Source organism: Balaenoptera musculus, chromosome 5, assembly GCF_009873245.2.
Source record: "Balaenoptera musculus isolate JJ_BM4_2016_0621 chromosome 5, mBalMus1.pri.v3, whole genome shotgun sequence".
Classification (NCBI taxonomy): Eukaryota; Metazoa; Chordata; class Mammalia; order Artiodactyla; family Balaenopteridae; genus Balaenoptera; species Balaenoptera musculus.
In genome coordinates this window covers 76,440,673-76,465,964 of record NC_045789.1, presented here as the reverse complement: position 1 = coordinate 76,465,964, position 25,292 = coordinate 76,440,673, and the positions used below count along the sequence as shown (strand labels likewise).

At 37.2% G+C, this 25,292-nt stretch overlaps 1 protein-coding gene across 1 annotated transcript in view; it reads left to right on the top strand.

Annotated features, from left to right (window-relative positions):
* Nucleotides 1–1,505: 1,505 nt before the first annotated feature.
* The window catches only part of WDR19 (WD repeat domain 19), a 78,500-nt gene continuing 54,713 nt past the window's right edge, over nt 1,506–25,292 (top strand). The window contains exons 1-9 of the mRNA XM_036852250.1: nt 1,506–1,584; nt 3,949–4,040; nt 4,332–4,397; nt 6,341–6,466; nt 10,781–10,896; nt 14,347–14,462; nt 18,284–18,364; nt 19,537–19,649; nt 19,931–20,104. Coding sequence (XP_036708145.1) covers nt 1,579–1,584; nt 3,949–4,040; nt 4,332–4,397; nt 6,341–6,466; nt 10,781–10,896; nt 14,347–14,462; nt 18,284–18,364; nt 19,537–19,649; nt 19,931–20,104 — 890 coding nt within the window. The 5' untranslated portion in view covers nt 1,506–1,578. The remainder of the gene's footprint in view (nt 1,585–3,948; nt 4,041–4,331; nt 4,398–6,340; nt 6,467–10,780; nt 10,897–14,346; nt 14,463–18,283; nt 18,365–19,536; nt 19,650–19,930; nt 20,105–25,292) is intronic.

Genomic DNA, 25,292 nt, shown 5'->3' with positions numbered 1-25,292 from the left:
TGTTAGCCTAATGAGAAAAACAGAATAATAAAAAACAAAAAACTAGGCATTAATTAGGATCCCTGTTTTATCTAAAATAATAATACCAAATGCTCCTTGCAGCTTAAAAATAATGAATTGAAAAGTGACTTTCAGAGGCATATACGTGGAAAAGATTTGTTGCTTTGTAAATTTAATCAACATAAAAAGGAATACAGACTGTTTTTAGTATAACAAGTATGACAAAAAAGTGGAGAGGATTTAGGAAACAAATATGGAGAGAACAGTGGCCTCAAAGTGTAATCCCCAGATGGGCATAATCAGCATCACCTGAAACGTGTTAGAAACGCAAATTCTCCACATCAACCCCAGAAGGACTAAATCAGAGACTCCAGATGGAACCGAGCAATCTGTGTTTCAGCAGGCCCTCTAGGTGAGTGTGACACCCACTAAAACTACCAGATACACAGTAAAGTTAGAGAACCAATTTTTCTAAGTGATTCAGCCTCAGAAGCAGTGGAAGGAGTTGAAAAAGTTAATTTTCTTGGTATGGGGAAACTAAAAACTTTTATTAGGATTGTACGCTTTTCTATTGCTCAGTACTAAGCACCCTAATAAATGTGTTATATTATTTGACCTAAATAAATGTGTTAAATACACACATATATACCGTAATTATAAATACATAGTAAAATTGGTATACATAGGGGCAAAAACTAGAGGGAAATATGCCCCCCCCAAATTAATATGTTGATGTGGGATTTTTATTTTCTTTCCTTTTAACTAATTCTCCCATATCAGGTAAACATAATACATAGAAATTTGTACGCTTTTCTCCTGTTAATTGGTCTTACGTCAGTTTAATTCTCAGGCCGTAAAGGTAAAAGTAAAATTTTGTCTCACATTCCCTAAATCTAAAAAGTCCCATTCACTCTGTTTTAAATACTACAAGGACAATTTCTGAATTTCTACTTCTCTAACCTTTTTCTCCTTCACTCAATCACCTATTAAAAACATCTCCGTTTAAATGTGCAGGTCTTGCACCCAAATCTGAACATCTGAAGATACAAATATATCCCCAGCAGAAATCAGTCTTCAACTTTAACATCCCTTTAATAGCTTCAGAGTGATCTCTTTGCGTGGATTGCTTAAGAGTATTGCCCCATGAACCAACTCCCCCCTCCTTTTATCCACACTCAGCTCCTTTCTTTTCTTGAAATTCTCAGCGCCCTCCTCTGGCTACTATTGACTTCTTAGTAGCCGGGGCCGAAATTTACGCAGGCGCTTTCCATCGTCTCACAGAGTCAGCCTCCCCTGGGTCGCATCCAATCAAGGCCCAGCCAGAAAGCAGGGGCGCAGGAAGCCCTCGCGAGGTTCAACTTCTCTGGGCCTTGCTTCGCGGGCATCACGTGATCTCAGTCCACGCCTCCCGCTCTTCCTTGCGGAGGTCGCTACTAGGCACTGTCCTTCAGCTGGCGCTCGCTGATTGGCCATTGCTCGCGGGGTCTCCTGGGTGACGGGAACGCGGTAGCCTTCTTGGAGGAGACTGGGTGCGCCTGCGCACTTGCTAGATCGCGCGGCTGCTGCTCGAGGTTTGAGATGAAGGTAAATAACTTACGAACCCCGGGGGAGCGGGAAGAAGCCCGCCAAGAGTCGCTTTGAGGATAGGAGCTTGTGACCTCCCTTCGTCCTCCCGAGTGCGTGAGAAGTGGGGAAGGGAGCGGGGCGACCAGGGAAGGGGAGAGCAGGGGCGAAGTTGAAGGAACAAGGGAATAGGAAGGAAAATTGAAGAGGAGAAGGCGGGGAGGGAGGCCTCTCATTTCTGGGACCGCGGATGGAGTTGGTGCTTTGCGGGAAGAGGGAACCCCGCCACGGCTGGAAATGAGCAGACTGGATCTGAAGAGAGCCCGAACTTCGCACGGTGGAAAGAACGAGTTGTGTGAAAGCGCTTGGAGGGTCGCGGTGAAGTTGACTCGTTCGGGTGTCAGGAACTGCCTCATTTCTTGCAGCTAAACACCTGGCAAGCCGCGCGACTGCTCAGCGCCTTAAAACGAGTGAAAAGCCTGCGAAAAAATAATCTCAAATTGTATTGCCTGTGACTGGTGCAATTTACAGATCACCTGGTGGCGATGTACATGATTCACGGGGAAATCTGCACACGCAGGTCTCAAGCTCTAGAGCGTCATCCTCTGCACACAAGGTTTCTAGGCTTGGGCTTCTCGTGAATCCCATTCCCCGGTCACTGGCTACAGATCATTCACCCTTCGCTTTACCGAGCAATATCCCCTTACACACACACACACGCACGCACACACACCCCGGCCCTGATCTGGCAAAGAAATGGAAAGCTTAATTTTTATAAGTTCTGGTGGCTATTAATGTGGAGATTGGAGTTGACAGACTGGTAATCTTAACTCATTTCTAAAGCTCTTCACAATTTATGAAGTACCAGAAGTAAGGAGATATTATTATTCCTGGTTTACAGTTGAGAATTCTGTGTTTGAGGCAATTTAATCGACCTGCTTTAAGCCCTACAGCTAATAAATAAAAAGCCAGATATAAATGTTGGTTTTCTGGTTGTGAAGCTAGCACCTTTTCCGGTCCATTGTATGTGTAAGGAGCGTCTGTAAACCTCCTTTGAAGAAAAATAGTTTATAAGATCACAGCCAGAGGAGGTCTACCATGAAGCTGGTAAAATTCAAGTTTAGGGACCCCTCACTTGCATGCAGGGGTTCCAGGGCAATGTGGTCATAAAATTGCAAAAGTAAGATGCTTTTATACTCTTTTTTTTTTCTTTAAGGGTGTCTTCATGCTCCACAAAACTTGGATGCACCTGTGATTTTAGCACACCTCTTTTCAGTAGAGGTGGATTTAATCTTCAACATAGTGAATGCCTATGATTGGTGTTCAATTTTGACCATTGGAAGAGTTTTGTGTTGCTATTCAGACTGTCAAGCCACCTGCAGTAGTCTCTAAACTTCACATGCCTACATATAGGCATCATTGTTTAACCTGTAATTTAACCTAATGTTAAAATCTACATTTATTCATCCAAACTCTTATGTTCCTAGATGTTCTAGATCAGCACTGTTTTGGTATAAATATAATGTGAGCCAATGTAACAATCTTAGTAGCCAAATTAAAATGTTTTTAAAGAAACAGGTAAGATTACTTTTCATAATATATTTTATTTTACCCAGTATATCCAAAATATTGTCATTTCAACATGTAATCAGTATGAAAATTATCAGTGAAGATAGTTTGCATTCTCTCCTTTATAGTCTTTGAAACCCCGTGCGTAGTTTATATTTACAGCACATCTAAATTTGGACTACCCACATTTCAAGTCCTCAATAAAATTCCAAGTCCACATGTGGTTTGTGGCTTCCATACTGGGTACACAGTTCTTTATTGTCTAAGTGAAAAGAATGATTTTTCAGTTGAAAAAGTGTCCACCCAATAGCCAAATTAAACACCTAATGATAAAGTAAATGTAACTGATGGGGAAAGGAAAATAATAATTTTGAAGAAAGTATAGACATTTTGTATTTCTATCAGGGTTAATATTTTTTAATAGCAATTTTCTTAAATTTAATCTCCCCAAATCTATGCTATTAATAATTAGCTAAGTTCAAGTTTAAATTATTTAAATGTTTAATAGCTATTAAACACTAAAGCCATACATTTGTATAAAATTAATATTCGAAAACATTCAAAAGCAGAAACGTTTTATAGTAAATGCTCCCATATATATCGAGGTCCATACTTTACCGACCAGATTGTGGTTATTTGGTTGGTTGGTTGATTCGTCATTTTGTTTGTTACATTGTTGACTTCTTTTGGGTAAGCTCTAGCATAAGCCTTCACCATCCTGAATCCTACTGTTTTCATTATCATGTTTTGACATCTTTTCTGACCAACGCTTAATTGTATGTTTTGAAAATATAGAAATTGTGTTGTGTTTTTTAGCGTGTTTTCTCACTGCTAGAAAAGACTTGGCTTGGCACACCAATAAAGTTTACCTGGCAGAAAACATCAGGAAACTACCTTGCAGTAACAGGGTAAGAAATCAGTGAATGTTGGTAAAGCATCCTAACTCCAAATGGTTGTATGCCCACCTAACTACACTATCTGTTCAGTAGAAATTCTTGGGTGATGACTGAATGGTGGGAAAAGTAATATATTTCCATTAACATCACAATTCATAGAACCTTTTCCCTGGTAATAACTTTTTACATATAAATTATGAAACTATCGTGAGAAAATAAAATCACTTGGGTGTATAAAAGAAACTCTTTAGAGAAATAAGAAGAAACATTCAAATCGTATCTTTGTGTTCTGATTGCTTTTAGAGCTGATCATATTGTGAAAATCTTTGATCGCCATGGTCAAAAAAGAAGTGAAATCAACTTATCTGGGTAAGTACAGTGGTAGATCCAAAACTTTTTCAAGCTTTGTGGCCTAAAAAATAAAAAAACACTGTCTTAAAACTATAATCAAATAGAATTTTATAACATATCTCACCTGTATCTCCTATTTTGCTTTCTCCATTTGCAAAGAGATTTGGTTTTTTATACCATAAACAGTTAATGAAATATGTATATATATAGTATATGAATTAGAATTTAACGTTTATAAACATTCATACATTCACAGTTAAGCTGTAAGACAGAATTATAAATGAGTCCATGTGAAAGAATTCTTATTTAATTATAAACAAGCTTTAGTGTGTGTATATGCAGATAAGCCCATATGGCTGTAGTATTTCCTCTCTAATAGTTACTTTCTGCATACTTCTTAAAGGACAAAAACCTTATTTTAAGGAAGTCATTCTAGACTACAGTAAGCATAACATAAGCATTTTTAATGATTCAGTGTGATCATTCCCTGTATTAGTTATTTTACTGATAGTCTTAGTGGTTATTATGATGTGTAGAGTCCCTCACCTAAATGGTCTTATGCTGCCAAGCTTTTTAAATTCACATCTGCTTTCTGTAGCTTATCGCCACCATCTTTGCAAATCAGGTTGCTTTACTTCTCTCCCACCCACCTAATGCCACCATTTTAGCATTTCCCATTGCTCTCTTTTTTTTATTATTATTAATTTTTTTTTTCATCCAGTCAACCAAAATTTTTTTTTTTTAATGCTATTCTTGTCTGCTTACATTCTTTTTATTTATGTATGTATGTATGTATGTATGTATGGCTGTGTTGGGTCTTTGTTTCTGTGCGAGGGCTTTCTCTAGTTGCGGCAAGCGGGGGCCACTCTTCATCGCGGTGCGCGGGCCTCTCACTATCGTGGCCTCTTGTTGCCGAGCACAGGCTCCAGACGCGCAAAATCTCTGAAAATATTATAGAAAATTAAGATCCCAAAACATATTTTATTTATTTATTTTAAACTTTTTTTATTTTTGGCCACACAGGGTGGCATGTGGGATCTTAGTTCCCTGACCAGGGATCGAACCCATGCCCCCTACATTGGGAGCACGGAGTCTTAACCACTGGACCACCAGGGAAGTCCCCCAAAACATATTTTAACAGTTTGAAGAATAAAATAACTGAATACCCAGCTATCTTATGTAAAGCTGAGTATGGCTTAGCCAATACCCAAGAACAGAGGGTCTCCAAATGAAATATAGCATCAGAGAAGGAAGGAAAGGTTAATCTTCAAGGAAGTTCTTAAATTATAATAAACATTTGGAGTAATTTTAAACAGTAAAAAACATGTTAAATAGAGCATTTCCTATTTATAACTATTTTGTTATCTTAATTGAATCACTCTTATTCTATTAAGATATGAAATGAAAATAAACTTTCTTACTCACTATTTCAGAAATCAGTCTTTCTTGTTGTTTGCAGTCCTACGTCTACCCAGCCTTGATCTGTTCAATACACAGTTTATCTAGTTATAACATCATTTCTTATCAGTACCTACTTTTTCCCTCTGTAAATCTGAAATAACCTTTCGAAAGTTGATCATACAAATTTCCTCTTGATTCCAGATGTGATTCCTTTCCAGAGGTGCTTGATGAGTTTGTTTTACCAAAGGGCCAGGCTCTTTATAGGTGTTGAGAAAATCTGCTAACTTATTAGGTATAATTATATTTAATATAGTATATGAAAATGATATTTAAAATAGAATTAAAAATGTTTCCATCCCCTCAACAACAACATAATTGGTGTTAGTTTTATCCAGGCACTGAATGGTGAGTTATATTTCTCACTTTAGAAAGTTTATGATGTATTCAAAAATAGATTGAATGGTCTTGTTATAGACAAAAATCACAAATAGTTGAGTGTTTAAATTTCTTTCCCTACTTGAAAAAAATGCATAGTGATGTTTTGCTCTCTTTTTAAAAAGTAACTGTGTTGCTATGGATTGGGATAAGGATGGAGATATCCTAGCAGTGATTGCTGAGAAATCCAGTTGCATTTATCTATGGGATGCCAACACAAACAAAACCAGCCAGTTAGACAGTGGCATGAGGTAAGGATAACTTTTTTTATATTTTAAATCTTTACTTAGAAATATCATTATTTGCAGATTTGTTGCTACAAATACTACTTTCATTATAAAGATGCATTGATAAGTTATTTTCTTATAAAGGAAAAAGTTCATTTCTTTTTTAATTGTTATATATAATCCTATTAATTTTGTTCAGTTAATTAGAATAAAGTTGTTATGATTATAAAATATGACTTCTTAAAAAGTTGCTTTCAATGGAACAGACTAAAATGTCCAAAGAAGAGAGAAAATGTATATGGGAAAATCTGGAGATGGGATTGGCTGCAGGCATGGCTAGATCAAGGGGTTCTAATGATGCAGTCAAGACTGTCTCCATCTCTCGGCTCTTCCTTTCTCTGTATTGACTTCTTCTAAGACTCTCTCTCTTTTTTAAATTTTACTGAAGTGTAGTTGATTTATAATGTGTTAATTTCTGCTGTACAGCAAACTGATTAAGTTAAACATATATATATTCTTCTTCATATTCTTTTCCATTATGGTTTATCACAGGATATTGAATATAGTTCCCTGTGCTATACAATAAGACCTTGTTGTTTATCCATCCTATATATGTAAGTCAGACTCTTTTGATGGCTACTGGCAGGTATCAGCTTATACCATTCTTCACAGCAAGTTATGCCAGAGAAAAGAGCATGCCCCTGTCACATTACTAGTGTCCACTCATTTCTTCAGAAGGTCTCTGAATAAGGTAGGCAGGGCCATGGCGTTGATAATCCTACCCAGTGAAGAGTGGAGTGAGGGTGGGGCAGTTCACAAGTGGGAAAAATCCTGGGCAGACAGAATAAATTGCAGGTCTCTGCTAAAATGGAAACCATTTTGCCATATGGAAAAGAAAAACCTGTAGGTATTTCCAACTAAAACTGCAATTTTGACCTTGGACAAATTGCTTAACCTCTCTTTAAGCCTCAATTTCTTCATATATGTAAAGAGTGTATAGTAATAATAATCTGCTTCATGGCATCATGTGGCCTGCAGGTGGGCAGGAAGAGATCACACACATACCGTAAGATTAGACTATACTTTTCCAACTTACTTACCAAGGAATAACAGAGCAGGACCAAACATCACCTTAGCGCAGGTTCTCTTGACCCTCCAAAGTGACGCACGAGACATGCATCCACAGGCAATAGTGTCTGAACAACATCAAGTCTTGCTAGGTCTGAGAACCTTCATTTCTTGTTCTGTCCTTTAACACTTCGGTACATCACTTTTCAGAAGGATTTTACACACCCTGTGTACTTCCATTCAAGAGGATGTTTATAAACATCAAGTGTTGCTTCTTGAACCAAATTGAGCATCAGTGAGGCCACATCCTGACCCAGAGAAAAACGCATAATTAATCCCAGGTGTTTCGAATTGGCAGCTATGCCTCCCACTGTCTATCTTCCCCCGCTTCCATTTTCTCACATCATCTCAGGATTGTTGTGACAGTTAATTGTATGCAGTGGCCAGGCACCAAAATAAGAACTGAGGGAACAGTAGATGTTATTGTAATTATCAATAAGGTAAAATTAAGGGTGTTTTACTGTTGCTATTAATATTTTAATGTCTAAAGGCCTTTGGCTATAGAAAGGTATACCTACTACTATTTGTTTTTTTGTTAATGATCAATCTAATATATCATGATAGTTAACAATTTTGAATATCAAGTTTGCAAAATTTTCTTAAATATTTTGCAAACTTAAGTTTCCTTTAAACAATTAAAATTTCATTTACAAATTTAATCTGATTAGATTCTTCTGTGCACTTCAAACAAATAATTCACAAAGCGTCAAATATAACTATTACAAAAGTTGCTGCAATGCCACTTAACTATCTTAAATTATTAGGGTAGCACAATGGGTTGAATTTATTTCATCATTTTTACTAAATGTATTTTTTCTACCTTTTTAAGATTATAGTGGTACTTACCCTGATCCTACCTAGGCCTACAGCAGTAATCATTTAGTTTTTTACCTGGGATACATCAATCTTTTCAGAGAATCTCTGAGTACAGCATCTGGTTCATCAACCAGTTGATTCTTGGTTGGATCATGGGACATGGTTGCTTCTCCCAAGGCCATTCACACCCGAGTACTAGTCACCCTACTCAGCTTCTTTTCTAATTGACCTTCAACTGTCACATCAGCAAGAATTTTATAAACCTGTGCCTTTCACATAGGTTGCCTTTTTTTGTAGCCAGGTGCATTTTCCTATAATAATATATTCATTACATTTTTCTTGGCCAGAAATATGTGTGATTATTATATGTTGGCCTGATCTGTTAGCATAATTGGAAACATATGTATGTCTTAGGATCTTACTGTACTTTGTAGGACCTTCTAGAGGTCTTATCTTCTAAGAGAGGAAAGATGAAGCCCATTCAGCTAACTCTTCTTTTGAAGACATTTGATTACTTGATCTTCTTGGAATACACTATTTAACCCTCTTTCTAGTTGGTTGTTGTGTGACTGTTAGTACTGATAAACTGTTGACTGGACTAATATTGTTACACTACTCTTACTATATGTGACCACAGTTGCTAATCAGACCTTGTTCTTGTCATATAGTTCCTCTTTTCTCTGGTACTATTTAGCTCACTCCAATTTTTTAAATTCATGTTTTCTGAGCAGCAGACTCCAAAACAGGATTAAATGTGTAAAGTGTTTATCACAGGAAATATCTGTGAGGGAACAGAGAGGGAGAAGAGGTTAGAAGAGCCGTCAGACCACAGTGCATGTCTGACCCTTGTAAAGGAGAGAGGGAAGAAACAAAGGGGGGTAGAAACATCGGGGACCGCAGCACAGTTCTAAAAAGTTCAGCTAGGCCCAGTCTGAGCCAAGGTTACCATCAAAGGAACCCTGTACCTCCCAGGAATGGGCCTCAGCAGGACCCCTGCCATGCGCAATCATTGTCTGGGAGCAACCCGTGGGAAGGTGTGGTCCCAGCATGTTGAGGTGATGGATTCCAATGTCTAGCAGCTGGGGGCCTTGGTCAGTTACACTTTCTATAGTTAGAGATCTGAGAGGCATGTTCTCAGGGCTGCTGTACCTGCTTAAACTGAGAGACAAATGCATATTTATCTTTTATAAAATATGTACTTAATATCTTTTATAAAGTATACTGTATACTTAATATATTCAATAATTGTAAATATATACTCAATTGAAGAAACCTAGCAGCCTGGTATATTAATACTTCTTATTAAAATTAATTTTTAGCTAAACATTTTATTACATTCACTTATTATTACAACTAACTTTTCCTATGCTTTAAGTGAATTTTTGTCTTCCAAGTATCATTAGGTTTTATGGCCTGTCACAAACTCAACTTGTTTCAATTAAATATGTAATTTTTAATGCTCAAATTCCCCTAATTTAGCCAGAGGAGTCCCCTTTAAGCTGACTCTTTTGTCCTTTTATTACTGCCCTCAACATTCTTGAAAGCTGTGTTGCTTTCTGAAAACAGTAGCTTGATCTATCAGTGACTCGCAAAGTTTAGCTGCATCAGAATCACCTGGAGAGCTTATGAAAACACAGCCAGCTGGGCACCACCCGCAGAGTTTCTCATGCAGTAGGACAGGGGTGGGATCTGGGGACTAGCATTTCTGAAGTTCCCAGGTGATGATGCTGGTCCTGGGATTGTATTTTCATAACCACTTTTCTAGATCCATTGTGATTTCTTTCCTCAGTATATAAATGAGCTATTCTCCAAGGAGTCTTGATTCCCTTTAGTAGAGGATTGTATAAAAGTTCAACCTTTGGATCCTAGAATGCGCAGTAAGAACTGGTGGTAGGCAAATGTGCTTTCTACCTCCTTATGAGCTACTCTTAACAGTGACAGAGCTGGGAAATATATGTCCTTTTTCATGAATCATGAATTCCCAGTGATTTTTCCAATTTAGTATATCGTATAGTTGGACACTACTTTTTTTTAAAGCATGAGATGTTATCATCCATGAAGATTTTTACCACAATTAGAGTTACAACTATCATTAGTAGACAAATTAATAAGTATCTCATCATGAGTCATCTGATGAAATTTGAGATTCCATCGTGACTGAATTTAAGCCTATATTCATCATACATTTGTATTTTAAGTCTCACTCACCTAAGATCATTTCATAGTGTCTCAGAATGTCTTTAGCACTTCTTCGTTGTCCTAAAGCATTAAGTTGTAATTTTGTACTTCAGCTTCTAAGTAGATGTTAAAACTATTCATGAAGTACTTTTTAAAAGGACTACTTAGGGGGTTATAATTGTGAATTGTTTAGTAATTTGTGTCTTAATGTTACAGGGATCAATTGTCTTTCCTTCTTTGGTCAAAATTTGGAAGTTTCCTGGCTGTTGGAACTGTTAAAGGAAATTTGCTTATTTATAATCGTCAGACATCTCGAAAGATTCCTGTCCTTGGTAGGTTGTAGCTGGAAACACTGCTAAGTATTTGAGATGCTTTACATAAATGTAAATTTTGCCACCTCAGATTTCCCTGATATTGCAAGAGAAATTTTGTAGTTTAAAATTAAGACTTCCCTGGTCAAGCCATACATCTATCTAAACTAGAAGATCCATCTTCACTACCTACTAAGAGTTTCCCAGGCTATGTAACTGGTTGCCCTAGGGTGAGCCTGTGCCTTTGGACACCAGTACATTAATAGCATGGCTTCCAACTGTACCTTTCTCACCCAGATTGTGCCTCTGGCATGGAACAACTCAGATGCATATCAACACATCAGTAGATGGGCTAAAACATTTGGTGGCTTCTTGGACAGAGTATATCCAGATTCCTAATTCTGACCCCTCACTCTCTCCAAACACCAATTTAATCTAGGAGTGGACTTCCAGTTATATTTCCCTCAGGGTGTATGACTGGAGGGTATGTGTGTCTAATCCTTTGACCTTCTTGGTTCAGTCTCATTGATTCCCCCAGCCTCTGGTCACCTAGCATCTGCCCTCAGACTCCCCAGGAGGGAACAGTATCGATTCTTTTCAGTTATTGTAACATCATGCTGGTGAATGGTGAAACAGTGGGCTTAATTACATACAGGTGGCCAATATAATTTACCACTAATGAAAGAATTAAATCCTGGAGATAATAGTGCCCACAGAATACTTGAGAAAGTGCCTTTCAATTAAGGACACTTGTTCATTTCAAATTATTTTCACATATATGTATATCTTTCATAGGAATATTTTTAGTGCTCTACCTAAACAGTTATGTCATTGATCCACTTGAAAAATTAAACTAAAAACTTTTGAGTTACAAAACTCTGCTTTCACCATATAAATTAGTTTGACTTAAGTAGGCATTTTCTGTCTCCCACTTCATTTACAGGTATATTCTACCAGTTAACTTATAAGCCCTAGAAATTTTGACACTTGAGGTATAAGAAAATAATTTGTCAAAGCATGATTACTTTGTGTCAGTATCTGTCATATATACATGATTTTATATGTGATCTTTGTATTTAGTATGAATATTGATTCTAATCTCAGCTAATTTAATTCACTGTGTAAAATGGAAAAGATTCAGGCTAATTATATATTTTAGGTCCTTTACCTGCCTCTTTCAGAGTTAGTTGTGATTTGTGGCTCTGCTTTTTTTTCCTTTGAAATAATTTACTTTCCTAAAGCCAAGGCATTTCACTTCCAATAGCAGCTGCACGAATGCATGGTTTTTACGGTAGCTAATGTCTGTTACCTTGTTTCATCATGCTCTGATTTATTTCCTTGAACTAGACTAGATATAGGCAGTTCTCACTTTGCATGCTTCTAACATGCATGAATTTCATTGTTCACAGTGTACCTAATATTGCCAGTCTCCCAATAACATGATTTACATTTCAGTGGCCATAGTATGGTAACTATAAGTTAATACTAATTAAATGAGTCAATACGTGTAAAGTGCCCAGAACACTGTTAAGTAAGCACGTAAAACATGTTAACTGTTATCAGTGAAGTTAAGGCTAACCTGAATTCTGAGCACTAGAAGAAAAGGAGAGATTTTCTTCTCCCTTTCTTGAGTATAGAAAGAAGTTTGTCTTTGGCATCTTTCCACCTCTCTTCATGTACTCCTTTTTTCCCTTCTAACACCCGTTATTTTGGACACCCGGTTCCAGTGTACCACTTAATCTATGATCAGCAAAATCTCCTATTTCCCAGTCTCTTCTCTGAATGTTCCCTTCACTTTTGTGCTCTGGTCTTCTGATTTGAAATACTACCTCTATAGTCCCATATTTATCTCTTCCAAACTCTAGACTCATACATCCAGCTGCTTACTCAACATCTCCAATGAGATTTCTAGTAAACACTTCAAATTTAATATCACCAAAACCAATAGTTTTCCCTCTCATCATTGATGACATTCCATCCTTTTAGATATTTAAGCCAAACCTTATCGTCATCCTTGACCCTTATCTTTCTCCTACTTTCCATACCTAATTTGCCAGAAAATCTAGTAGGATCTATCTCCAGATATCTCCAGAATCAAGACTGTTCTCATCACCTTTACTGCTGCCACCATGGTGTGGGGCTCAGACATCTTTGACCTGGATTTCTGGAATATCTTAACTGGTCTCCCTGCTTCAGATCTTGCCCTGCTATAGAATATCCTCAACCCGGAGGCCACAGTGAGGCTTCTGCTTGGAACTCTCCAGTGGCTCTCCATGTCACCCAGCGTCAAAGTCCTCACTATGGCCAGCCAAGCCCTCTGTGACCTGGCCCTTGGCGACTCTCTGACTTCATCTCTTACTCATCTTCCGGGACTTCACAGCCATACTGTCCTCCTACCTGAGCCTCTAACACACTCGGCACACTCTGGCCTCAGGGTCTACTCACTTAACGACTATTTATTTAGAGCCTGCCTTCTGCATACATACTGTATTAGGTTCTGTAAGGGGTACATGAATAAAATAAACATGATCTCTGTCTCAATAACAGCTAAAATAGCTAACATTTATATAGCATTTCCTATATGCCTGGCACTCTTCTAAGTGCTTTAACTCGTTTGATCCTCAACCCCTATGAGAGAGCTCCTACTATTATCCCCAATTTTTGGATGATGTGACTAAGGAATAGAAAGGTTAAGTCACTTACCCATGGTTTTGCAATAAGTGGTAGAGCCACTTATTCAAAATAGGCAGTCTGCCTCCAGAATCTGTATACTTAATTAACCTTGGGGCTCTTGAGTATTTATCTATCCCAGGACCTTCGACGAATGCCCTCAGTGTCAAGCATGCAATTTGCACCCCAAAATGTGGTTTTTGCACTGTCTAGATTGCTCAATAAAAAAAGTCCTGATGCTTAGTGGCTATCTAATATCCCTCACTAGCTAAATGAGTCAATTTTTAACACAAGTCTCACGAAGATGCCTTCATATTTGTACCTCAGTGTCATCATGAATCATTGTATGTCCTTTAGTTATATACGAATAGTCAAAACTGTGATGTTGAATCTGCTTATGCCAAGGGTCTCCCACACTGTGAAGCTGAATATAGTAAAGATAGCTTTGGTGCTTTGAGATTTAAGCACATTTTGTGCTTAAGACATTATTGTGATAGGTTTGGTTATATGGTAAACAAACTTGTCAAGGGGTGGAATATCTTTTTATGTTAGGACCTATGCTCATATGCACATAAAAAATTGGAAAACAGGATTGCCCTCATATGCCTGTATCTTGATTTACAACTTGGTAATAAACTGTTTTAAATAAGGTTGCTTAGACACTAACTGCTTTGATGAGATTTAAAATTTCTTGTCTGTTTAATTTCCATAGTATATTACCTAAACTTTCAGATTAACATCACAGATATCTAAAATTTTTTTTGAGAAATCAATATGTACAAAAAATCATCTCTTTTTCAGGAAAACATACTAAGAGAATCACATGTGGATGTTGGAATGCAGAAAACATGCTTGCTTTAGGTGGTGAAGATAAAATGATTACAGTTAGTAATCAGGAAGGTGACACGATAAGACAGGTAATACAGTAACATCTCTTTGGTCGACTATATTCAAATTTTCTTCCAAAACAAAGTTTGTCTATCAAACTGATCTATAAAATTTAAAAATCTCTATGTGAGATATGTATACAGTAACTTCACATTCTAAACATCAAATTTTTTTAATGTATTAGGACATTTTTCTTTAATATGAATACTTTATCCAAATATCCTCCTTTGTACATTTCCCATTGGCTAGTATTAGCATGGATTATCAGCTCTGTGGTTATAGTCAAACAGTATATTTGGGGCTTCCCTGGTGGCGCAGTGGTTGAGAATCTGCCTGCCAATGCAGGGGACACGGGTTCGAGCCCTGGTCTGGGAAGATCCCACATGCTGCGGAGCGGCTAGGCCCGTGAGCCGCAATTACTGAGCCTGCGCGTCTGGAGCCTGTGCTCCGCAACAAGAGAGGCCACGATAGTGAGAGGCCCGCGCACCGCGATGAAGAGTGGCCCCCGCTTGCCACAACTAGAGAAAGCCCTCGCACAGAAACGAAGACCCAACAGCTAAAAATAAATAAATAAATAAATAAATAAATAAATTTATAAAAAAAAAAAAAAAAAACAGTATATTTGTGAAATAACTCTTATTTTATATATGTATATTTACAGCGTAAATGTTAACAACTGGACTCAGAGTCAGGTAATGCAATCAACTGCCTGATTCTAAAGCCCACTCCTTTAGCTGATATGTTAAATTGCTTCCAAACTAATCCTAATTAAATTTAATTTTAGGGTTAAATTTTACTGATGTTCAAATTTCCCAAGATTGATTAGATCTTCAGAGGCTCATCTCAAGGGAATTTGTATTACCCGTAGCTATAGAAGCTCACCAGTGGCAAAATTTCACTTTGGATGACTTGGCTTATGATTTATTACTTCTAGAGCAATGTTGACATTCTTTGAATACCTGCTAGTTACATGGCACTGTGCTATGTACTGTAGAAGACATATGAAATATGACTACAGAAGAAATATGAAATATGGCCCTATATTAACTACCTATTGCTGCATAATAAATTACCCCCAAAACTTAGCAGTTTAAAACAACAAACATTGCTTTGCAGTTTTTGTGGATGAGGAATCCAGGTGCAGCTAAGCTGTATGCTTCTGCCTCAGAGTCTCTCATGAGGCTGCAATCATTTTATCAGTCCGAACTGCAGTCTTATCTGAAGGCTTGACTGGGAACCACAACAAAGCAGCTGGCAAGGGAGTGAGAATAGTCATTTAAGACTTAAGCTGCAATCATTAATAAATAACCTGATCTCAAAATTATTTTTGCTGTATTCTGTTCTCTAGAGGTGAGTCACTAGGCCCAGCCTACACTGAGAGGCCGGGATGGGGATTACACAAAGGCATGAACACCAGGAGGTGAGGATCATTCCAGACCATCTTAGAGGCTGCGCACCATAGGCCCCCTACTCTCAAGAAGAGAAAACGAATCATGATAAAACATTTATCATCTTATATGATTATCAAATTGTGTGATATAGCTTACAAGTCCTATAACATTTGTGAGATAGAGGAGATAAATGAAAGTTGGATTGTGAATCTGTAAGAGAGAAGATGATCTAAATCAGTCAGGGTGTAGGCTACATTATTGTAACAACGAGACCCAAAATTACAAGGACTCTAAGAATATGGTAGTTTGGGTGGTTTTTCCTCTTTCTTTTTCTCATAAAACAGAGAGGGGTAAGCATGTCATCTATGTATCTCTACTTCTCAAGATTGTATCAAGTCCCCCTTCCTTCCTTCCCCTCCCTTCCTTCCATCTTATTGTTCTGCCATTTTCTAGGGTGTTTTGCCCTCATGTGCATGGTTAAAGGAAGCATACCAGCACCTCATTTCAGCCCCAGGGAAGGGAAAAAGAGAAGTGGAGTGCAAGAAATTTGTGAACGACCTAATCTGGAAGATGCAATCATAATTTCCATTCATATCATATGACCAGAACCTAGTTATATGGTCACACCCTGCTGCTGCCAGGGAAGGTGCAAATTTAGTCTGCCTAGGTGATCATGTGCCCTGCTAAAACTTGTTTTAATGGGTATTGTAAGACATTTAGCAGTCGCTGTCATTCACTCCAAGCAGAACAGAACAAAGATAAGAGGAAAAACTTATTACAGCTTGTTCATGGCTTATTCCAGACTGGACTGACTAAAGATTTGGGCTTTGATTGAGAATTTATAGAAGATAAGTCTGAAGAAGAAAGTTGGTTCTTGTATCTGGAAAGCTTTGAAAGTGAGATAGAAGTAACTCAATCATGTTGAGCAGACCATAGCATGATTACAATGGTTCTTAAGGAAGGTTAATATGGCATTACAATAAAGATGTTAAAAATATATATATATATAGCATTACTGTAAAAAATAGTTTCTAGAAACCTTGTAATTTTGATCCATCTATATTGGTGTCCTTTAGAATTAGAATGCTACAGGTCCCCCCTCTTGTATCCATATCACACATCATCAGTAGATATTGGCATTTTTTTTCTTCACTGAATCAAGACCTTAGAATACTTTTCCACACATAACATCCAAGGAAGCCATTACCACTCAGCCATTATTAACATACAAGACAACTATTTCCCATTTTTAATCCCCAAGAAGTATGCTTCCAGAATTTGGCATACTACTTAAGTTATGATGCAGTAAACAAAACATACGTTATAAGTATTGTTTTGTCTGGTATTTTCTCTTCATTGCTTTGACTTGGCTATTCTGCAGAGCACTTCATTGTAACTTGTGTGGATTTAATCTTTATTTATCCTGCTGAGGACTTGTCTTGCTTCCTGAATCTGAAGATTGCTGTCTTTCATCAATCCTGGAAAGTTCTTAGTCATTTTCTCTTTGAAATTCACCTCTCGCCCTTTCTATTCTGTCTTTCCAGAGCAACTGTTAGACATATGTTGGATCTTCTTATATCTCTTGATCTCTCTTTCATAGTTTCTTTTTGTCGCTCTTTGCAATCTTCAGGATAATTTCCTCAAATCAGTTAACTTATTCTTTCTTCAAATTTGTGTAATCTTCTGTCCATCCCATTGAGTCTTTATTTTAATGGCTCTACTTTTTATTTATAGAAAGTACTTTGTAGTTCTTTTTAAAATCTGCCTGGACTTTTTAAAGAAAGTGTTGTCTTTTCTTATATTTATGAGTCCTTTTATGTTTTTAGCCATTTTAAATGTATTTATTTTATGATCTCTTTCTGATAATTCTGTTCTTTTTAGATCTGGTGACTCTTCCTCTTGATCCATTGTTTGTTTCTGAGTTTTCTCATTTTGAATTGTGAGCTCATCTCCAGCAGGGCTTGACTGTGGAAGTTTTTTGCAGCCTTTGAAGAGGCTTTAGATTCGTTTTGGCCAAACACTGCAGGGAGTTTCTAGACCACTCAAAGTATAACTTTGGACCTTAGACCACAATGAGCATAGGAGGGAAAGTCTTTGATTTGAAAAGAATTTTTTCTGACCCAAAGCCCAGCTTGAGCCAAATGGGCTTCCTTATTGTCTCCCTTTACCAGCTGCTGCTCTGGATATCTGCAGCATCAGTTTCTGCACACACTTTGGTTTTCAATTTGATCTTTGCTTACGGTCCCTGGAAATCTTCCTAACCTTCTTTCAAGCTTATCTTAGCCATTTAATAAGATACGTGTTCAGTTTCATCCAGAATTTCTAGAAGTTTGTAGCAGTGGGATTTTCAGGTTGTTAGTCCAACCTGTAACAGAAATGAAAGCAAGTTACCTGTTTTAGTAATAGAATGAATTTGAGTTTGGGGTTTATTCATAGTGATAGTATTTTCACCTTTGCAGACACCAGTGAGATCAGAGCCTAGCGACATGCAGTTTTCCATGATGAAGACTGATGACCGCACCTCCACTGCTGAAAGCACAGTAAGAGTTCTAAATCAAATCCAGGCCCAAATTATTTTGGTAATTTTTTAGGATATTCTGTCTCCTTTTCTAGTATGGTTCAGAATCTATAGTGATAAATAAATTATAGTCCTTCACTTATTAAACCAATGCAGGCCCCAGTTTCTCAGGCCTAAATGTTTTTTCTGCTGCCACCTAATATCACAGCAAATGAGGACAGCTTCCTGTTACACTTGCTGCTTTTCTTATTCTTATGGTAGCAAAAACAGTGGGGGCACCTTGAAAAGCAAGAGTATTGATTTCTCTATCTTTTTTTTTTATTTTCACTCTATCAGATGTGGGGACCAGAGCTCTGGAAATTATAGTTTTATTTTTTTAATACCTTAGATTGTTTTCCCTGCCACATTTTAACATTCTGAAATCCAGATGATTTTTACAATCAACAAGAATATATTTAATGAAGTAATGTTCCTTTATTTCTCTAAAAGCTATTATTAAAGTGATAATAACTCCTAACTGGTAGCGTCTTAGAATCAAGGAAATATATCAAAGTGTTTCTCTTTACATATATATATCCATTACCCTTAATGAACCCAGATAAGTAATGCACTCTTTTCTCTCCCCAACACAGTTAGACCCTCAACTGAGAAGTATAGTTAAGTACTGACTTGTACCAGCTGGATAGTAGTCTAGCCACATTGACCAGTGCCCTGCAGGTGATGGGAAGAGTGATGATATAAAAAGCCGAGCTAGATTATCCACACAGGTGTGAACCTGTAATCCCAGATAGCCCAAAATCAAAATCAGACGGCCTTAGGATAGAAGACTCTCTATACTCCGGATATGAATTCAGTTTTAATGGAACTATGTCAGACCTACCTTCCTGTACTGCACAGGACTCATATTAGAGGTACAGAGAATTTTAAAAGGTTATTCCATCGAGCTATTTTAGTGTACTTCCAAGGGTGTATTGCATATATGTGAAGCCAAGGATCCTTCCCAGACTGTATATTAGTAAAATGTTACAAATGTTTTGAGTTAGTCATATTGTTACCTTACTAATTATAACATTTAACATGCTAAATTTGGCTCATTGTTTTTCTAAATTAGGTTTATGCTGTTTGGATTTGCTAATTAGTCTTTTCATGAAGTACTGAGTAATTCATTTCATAATCTCTTTTATTTTCTGGCAGATAAGTGTAGTGGTTGGCAAGAAAACTTTGTTTCTTTTTAATCTGAATGAGCCAGATAGCCCAATTGATCTGGAGTTTCAGCAGCGCTACGGCAACATTGTCTGCTATAGTTGGTATGTACAAAAGCTCATTACAGAAGGATACCCCTGTGTTTTCCCTTACTAATTATAATATATTTAATTTTTGTCTGTAGCATTTTCACTTCTCTATGTAACATTTTCTGGATTATAGTCTATGATTTATTATGTGGAACTACCTAGCATATTATCTGGCAAATAGGCCCTTGATAAATTATATTCTCGAATTCCTTAGTTTTAAGGTATTTGCTTATTTACTGTACTGCAAATGATAGTTAATCTCCCTTTTTACTGTATTATTGCCTTCGTTGCTATAGGTATGGTGATGGCTACATCTTGATTGGTTTTTCACGTGGAATTTTTGTGGTCATTTCCACTCATATTCGAGAGATCGGTCAAGAGATATTTCAGGCTCGTGACCATAAAGATAGTCTAACCAGTATTGCAGTATCACAGACCCTTAACAAAGCTGCTACATGTGGTGATAACTGGTAAGTTATATTCACATATTCCCAGGAAAGCTTATATAAGGAATATTCAGGAGATTCAACAAGACATTGTTAACTAATGTGAATCTATCAACCATAGTTGCACTGTTAGAATATGTTCACAATTGAAAATTCCTAACATGCCTTTACCTCTGCCTTTAACACTTGGGGTAATACCTAAAATACTAAATGCGTGCTAAATACAAAACCTAAAATGGAGTATGCTTGAAAATCAATCTTAAAAATAAAATAGGCACACTCCACCCTGTCACTCTCACTGAATACAGCCATAAAACCTGAACAGAATCCATGGAACAGCTATTTAAGGACTCTGAAAAGTAAACAGTAGCAGGCAGATTGGAGAAGAAGGCCAGCGTTTGAAGTATCACTGAGCCAGCGGTGAGTCTCCCATTTGTCTTCTGGTCTCTCTCAGCCAGGACTCAAGGCAGCCTGAAACCTGGACCCTGGATGTAAGCACTGGGGCAGAGAGAGAGAACTCTGAGAGAAGCCCTTTAGTTCTGGCTCAAGTTGCAGGAAAGAGAACTCCTAACACTCAGAGAAAGTTGGGGAAATCCCCCAATTTTCTTTTTTTTGTCTTTCTTTGTTCTCTCATGCCCCCAGCCACCAAGCAGTCTCACCATGGCAGTGACAGCAAGGACCCACAGCCACCTAAAACTCTGATGGAGGGTAGCCTTCCTCTCCGATTGGAGGAGCTGTGGTCCCAAGAAGGTGGGGCCTACCCTTGTTCTTTATTTTTCTCTCTGTCCTCTCACTACTTGGCTGCAGGCACAGTTGTAGGAGATACAAGGCAGAGCAGAGCAACTAGAGCCCCAGCTTTCCTGCTGGAGACCAAAAAGCAGAGCCCCAGGGAACCAGAATATACCAGGGAGGTCCTGGAGAAGGAGAAACTCTGGAAAGCAACCCTATAAAGATATTTATGAACTCCCAGGTTCATCCCTGAGCTGTGTGTGTGTATCATATCCTAAACACATACCAAAGACTTTGAGAACTGAAATAAGGGATAGATCATAGCCCAGGTCCTATACTGGCCAAAGAGTAAGGCATACAGGGACATATCCGAGTACCATTGCAAAGGCTTTGGAAGTGGAACTGACATTGAAATCATAACCCACAGAAGGCTGGTTAAAATGTGTGGCCTGAACCCAACTGGGCTGATTGCCTGCTTAAAAAAAGAAAAAAAAAAATTAACCTTCTCTGAGGGATTTAAACAAGACAGAGTGTCATGACATAATATTCAAAATGTCCAGAATATAACCCCAAATTACTTGACATATGAAGAATCAGGGAAATTTCAACTCACTTGAGAAATGGCAATCAAAAGACACCAATGCCAAGATGATGGAAATAGCAGCTATTATAAAAATGCTCCAAGAAGTAAGGGCTAGCATTCTCAAAACAGATGGGAACAGTCTCAGAAAAGAAACACAGCCTATAAAGAAGAACCAAATGGAAATTCTAGGACTGAAAAAATAATATTAATGCAGTGTATGTAACACCAGAATGGAAATCACAGAGTAAAAGAGTTGGTGAAGTTGAAGGTAGAGCAATAGAAATATCCATTCAGAAACCAGAGGAAAAAAAGATCGGAAAAAAAAAAAAAAAATGAGCAGAGCCTCAGGGACCTGTGAAACTACCAAAGGTCTAACATTTGTGTCTTAAGAATCTCAGACATAATGGCCGGAAACTCTCACATTTGGCAAAAGACATAAACCTATATATTATAGAAGCTCAGCAAACCCCAAAAGGGTAAATCCAAAGAAATCTAGACCCAGACACATCATAATCAAACTGCTAAAAACTAAAGGCAAAGAAAAGATTTTGAAAGCAGCCAGAGAACATTTTGAATGACAGCAGATTTCTCACCATAAACCATAGAGGCCAGAAGGAAACTCACAACATTCTTAAAGTGCTGAAAGAAAAGAATTGTTAACCAAACCTCTATCTATATCCAGTAAAAATATACATCAGTAATGAAGGTGAAATAAAAACATGCTCAGATGAAGGAGAATGAAGAGAATTTACTGCCAGTGGACCTCCTCTAAAAGAATTGCTGAAGGAAGTTCTTCAGATAGAAGAAAACAGATGACAGAAGGAAATTTGGAACATCAAGAATAAAAGAAAAGTAACAGTAATGGTAAATAACTGGGTAGGTAAGGTGGAGGCAGGGGAGACTGTTGGTCACAAGGGCTATTGGAGAAGTCACATAAGGAACTTACTTTTGCTTGTGACTGTGGGCTGCTATGTAGGGCATGCATGTGCAGGAAGGACTAGTGTTAGTTTAAGGTCCCTGCAAGCCACTTGGCCAAAGTAGATGCCAAGGCAGCTACATCATGGTGTAGCTTAGCTAAACTCTCAACAGACTTGGACCGTGCTGTAAACCAACCAGACCTAGCAGACATCTACAGAACACTCCACCCAACAACAACAGAAGACACATTTTTTTCCAAGCACCCATGGAACATTTACCAAGGTAGACCATATCCTGGACCATGAAACAAACCTCAGCAAATTGAAATTGAAATCATACAAAATGTGTTCTCTAACCATCATGTAATCATACTTGAAATCAGTAACAGAAAGACAACAAGAAATTCTCTAAACACTTGGAAAGTAGACAACCTACTTCCAAATAACTCATGAGTCAAAGAGTAAATCTCAAAGCAAATTAAAAAATACATAGAACTTAGTGAAAATGGAAATGCAACATATCAAAATATATGCGAGGCAGCTAAAGCATTTCTGAGAAGAAAATTTATAGTATAAATTCATACACAGGAAAGAAAAGATTTCAAATCAATTAGCTAAGTTCCTACCTCAAGAAACTAGAAAAAGAAGAGCAAAATAGGCCCAGAGCAGAAGGAAGAAAGTAATAAAGAGCAGAAATTGAAAATTTAAAAATAGAAAAAAAATTAATTAAAAAGCTGGAATTTTTGAAAAAAATTGATAAGTCTCTAGCAAGGATGACAAAAATAGAGAGAAGACACAAATCACCAATATCAGGAGTGAAATAGAGGTATCACTACAGATCTGAAAACCATTAAAAGGAGAAAGGAATACTACAAACAACTTTATACTCAGAAATTTGACAACTTAGAAGATAGGGAACACAACCCAATCAAAAAATGGGTGGAAGATCTAAATAAACATTTTTCTAAAGGAGACATACAGATGGCCAAAAAGCACATGAAAAAATACTCAACATCATTAATTATTAGAGAAATGGAAATCAAAACTATAATGGGGTATCACCTCATACCAGTCAGAATGGCCATCATCAGAAAAATCTACAAGCAATAAATGTTGGAGAGGGTGTGGAGAAAAGGGAACCCTCCTACACTGTTGGTCGAAAAGATTCGTGCACCCCAATGTTCATTGCAGCATTATTTACAATGGCCAAGACATGGAAGCAACCTAAATGTCCATCGACAGAGGAGTGGATAAAGAAGATGTGGTACATATATACAATAGAATATTACTGAGCCATAAAAAAGAACAAAATAATGCCATTTGCAGCAATATGGATGGACCTAGAGATTGTCATATTGAGTGAATAAGTCAGACGGAGAAAGACAAATATGATATCGCTTATATGTGGAATCTAAAAAAATGGTACAAATAAACTTATTTACAAAACAGAAATAGAGCCACAGATGTAGAAAACAAACCTATGGTTACCAGGGGGGAAGGGAGGGGAGGGATAAATTGGGAGATTGGGATTGACATATACATATTACTATATATAAAATAGATAACTAATAAGGACCTACTGTATAGCACAGGGAACTCGACTCAATATTCTGTAATGACCTATATGGGAAAAGAACCTAAAAAAGAGTGGATATATGTATATGTATAACTGATTCACCTTTCTGTGTACTTGAAACTAACACAACATTGTAAATCAACTATATTCCAAAAAAAAAAGAAACAGTTTTTCAAAAGCCACTAACTACCAAAACTCAACCCAGATGAAATAGATAATCTGAATTATCTCTGTAACCATTAAAGACATTGAACAATAATTTTAAAGCTCCTGAAAAATAAATCTTCACATCCAGATGGTTTCACTGGAGAATTCTACCAAACATTTAAAAAAGAATTAACACCAATTTTACAAAATCTCTTCAGAAAGAGGAGGAAACACTTCTCAACTTATTTTATAAGGCTAGTATTACCCTATACCAAAGCAAATAAAGATAGTATTAAAAAAAGAAAGAAAACTAGAGACCACTGTCTCTCATGAACTTAGACACAAAAATCCTCCACAAAATTGAGCAAACTGAATCCAGCAGTGTAAAAAAAAATTGTACCTCATGACCAAGTGGGATTTATTCCAAGTATGCAAAGCTGGCTTAACATTCAAAAATCAATGTAATTACCATATCATCAGTCAAAGAAGAAAAATCATATGATCACATCAATTGACACACACACAAAATTTCACTAAATCTAACACCTATTCATAATAAAAACTTTCAGCAAATTAGGAGGGGAATTACCTCAACTTGATAAAGAACATCTACAAAAAACTTATAGATAACATTATATTCTACGGTGAAAGACTGAATGCTGGCCCCCTAAGATTGGAAACAAGGCAAGGATATCCACTTTCATCACTCTAACTCAATCTAATATTAGACATTCCAGTCACTGCAGTAAGGCAAGAAAAAGAACCACATCCAGATTGGAATGGGAGAAGTATAACTATTTTTTATTTGCAGGTGACATGATAGTCTATGTAGGAAATCCCAAGGAATCTACAAACAAACTCTTAGAACTAAAACTAATAAGTGAGTTCAGCAGGGTGGCAAGATACAAGATCAACACACAATCAATTGCATGTCTATGTACTAACAATGAACATGTGGAAACCAAATTTAAAATATACCATTTTTAATGAATCCAAAGAAAATGAAATACTTAGATACACACTTCACAAAATATGTACAAGGTCTGTATGCTGAAAATTACAAAATGCTGCTGAAAGAAATCAAAGAAGATGCAAATAAATGGAGAGACATACTGTGTTCATTGAGTGGGAGACTCAACACAATAAAGATTCCAATTCTCTCCAAATCGATCTATAGATTTAATGAAATTCATATCTGAACCCCAGCATGGTTTTTTGTAGATAGAGAAAGCTTATTCTAAAATATATATGCAAAATCAT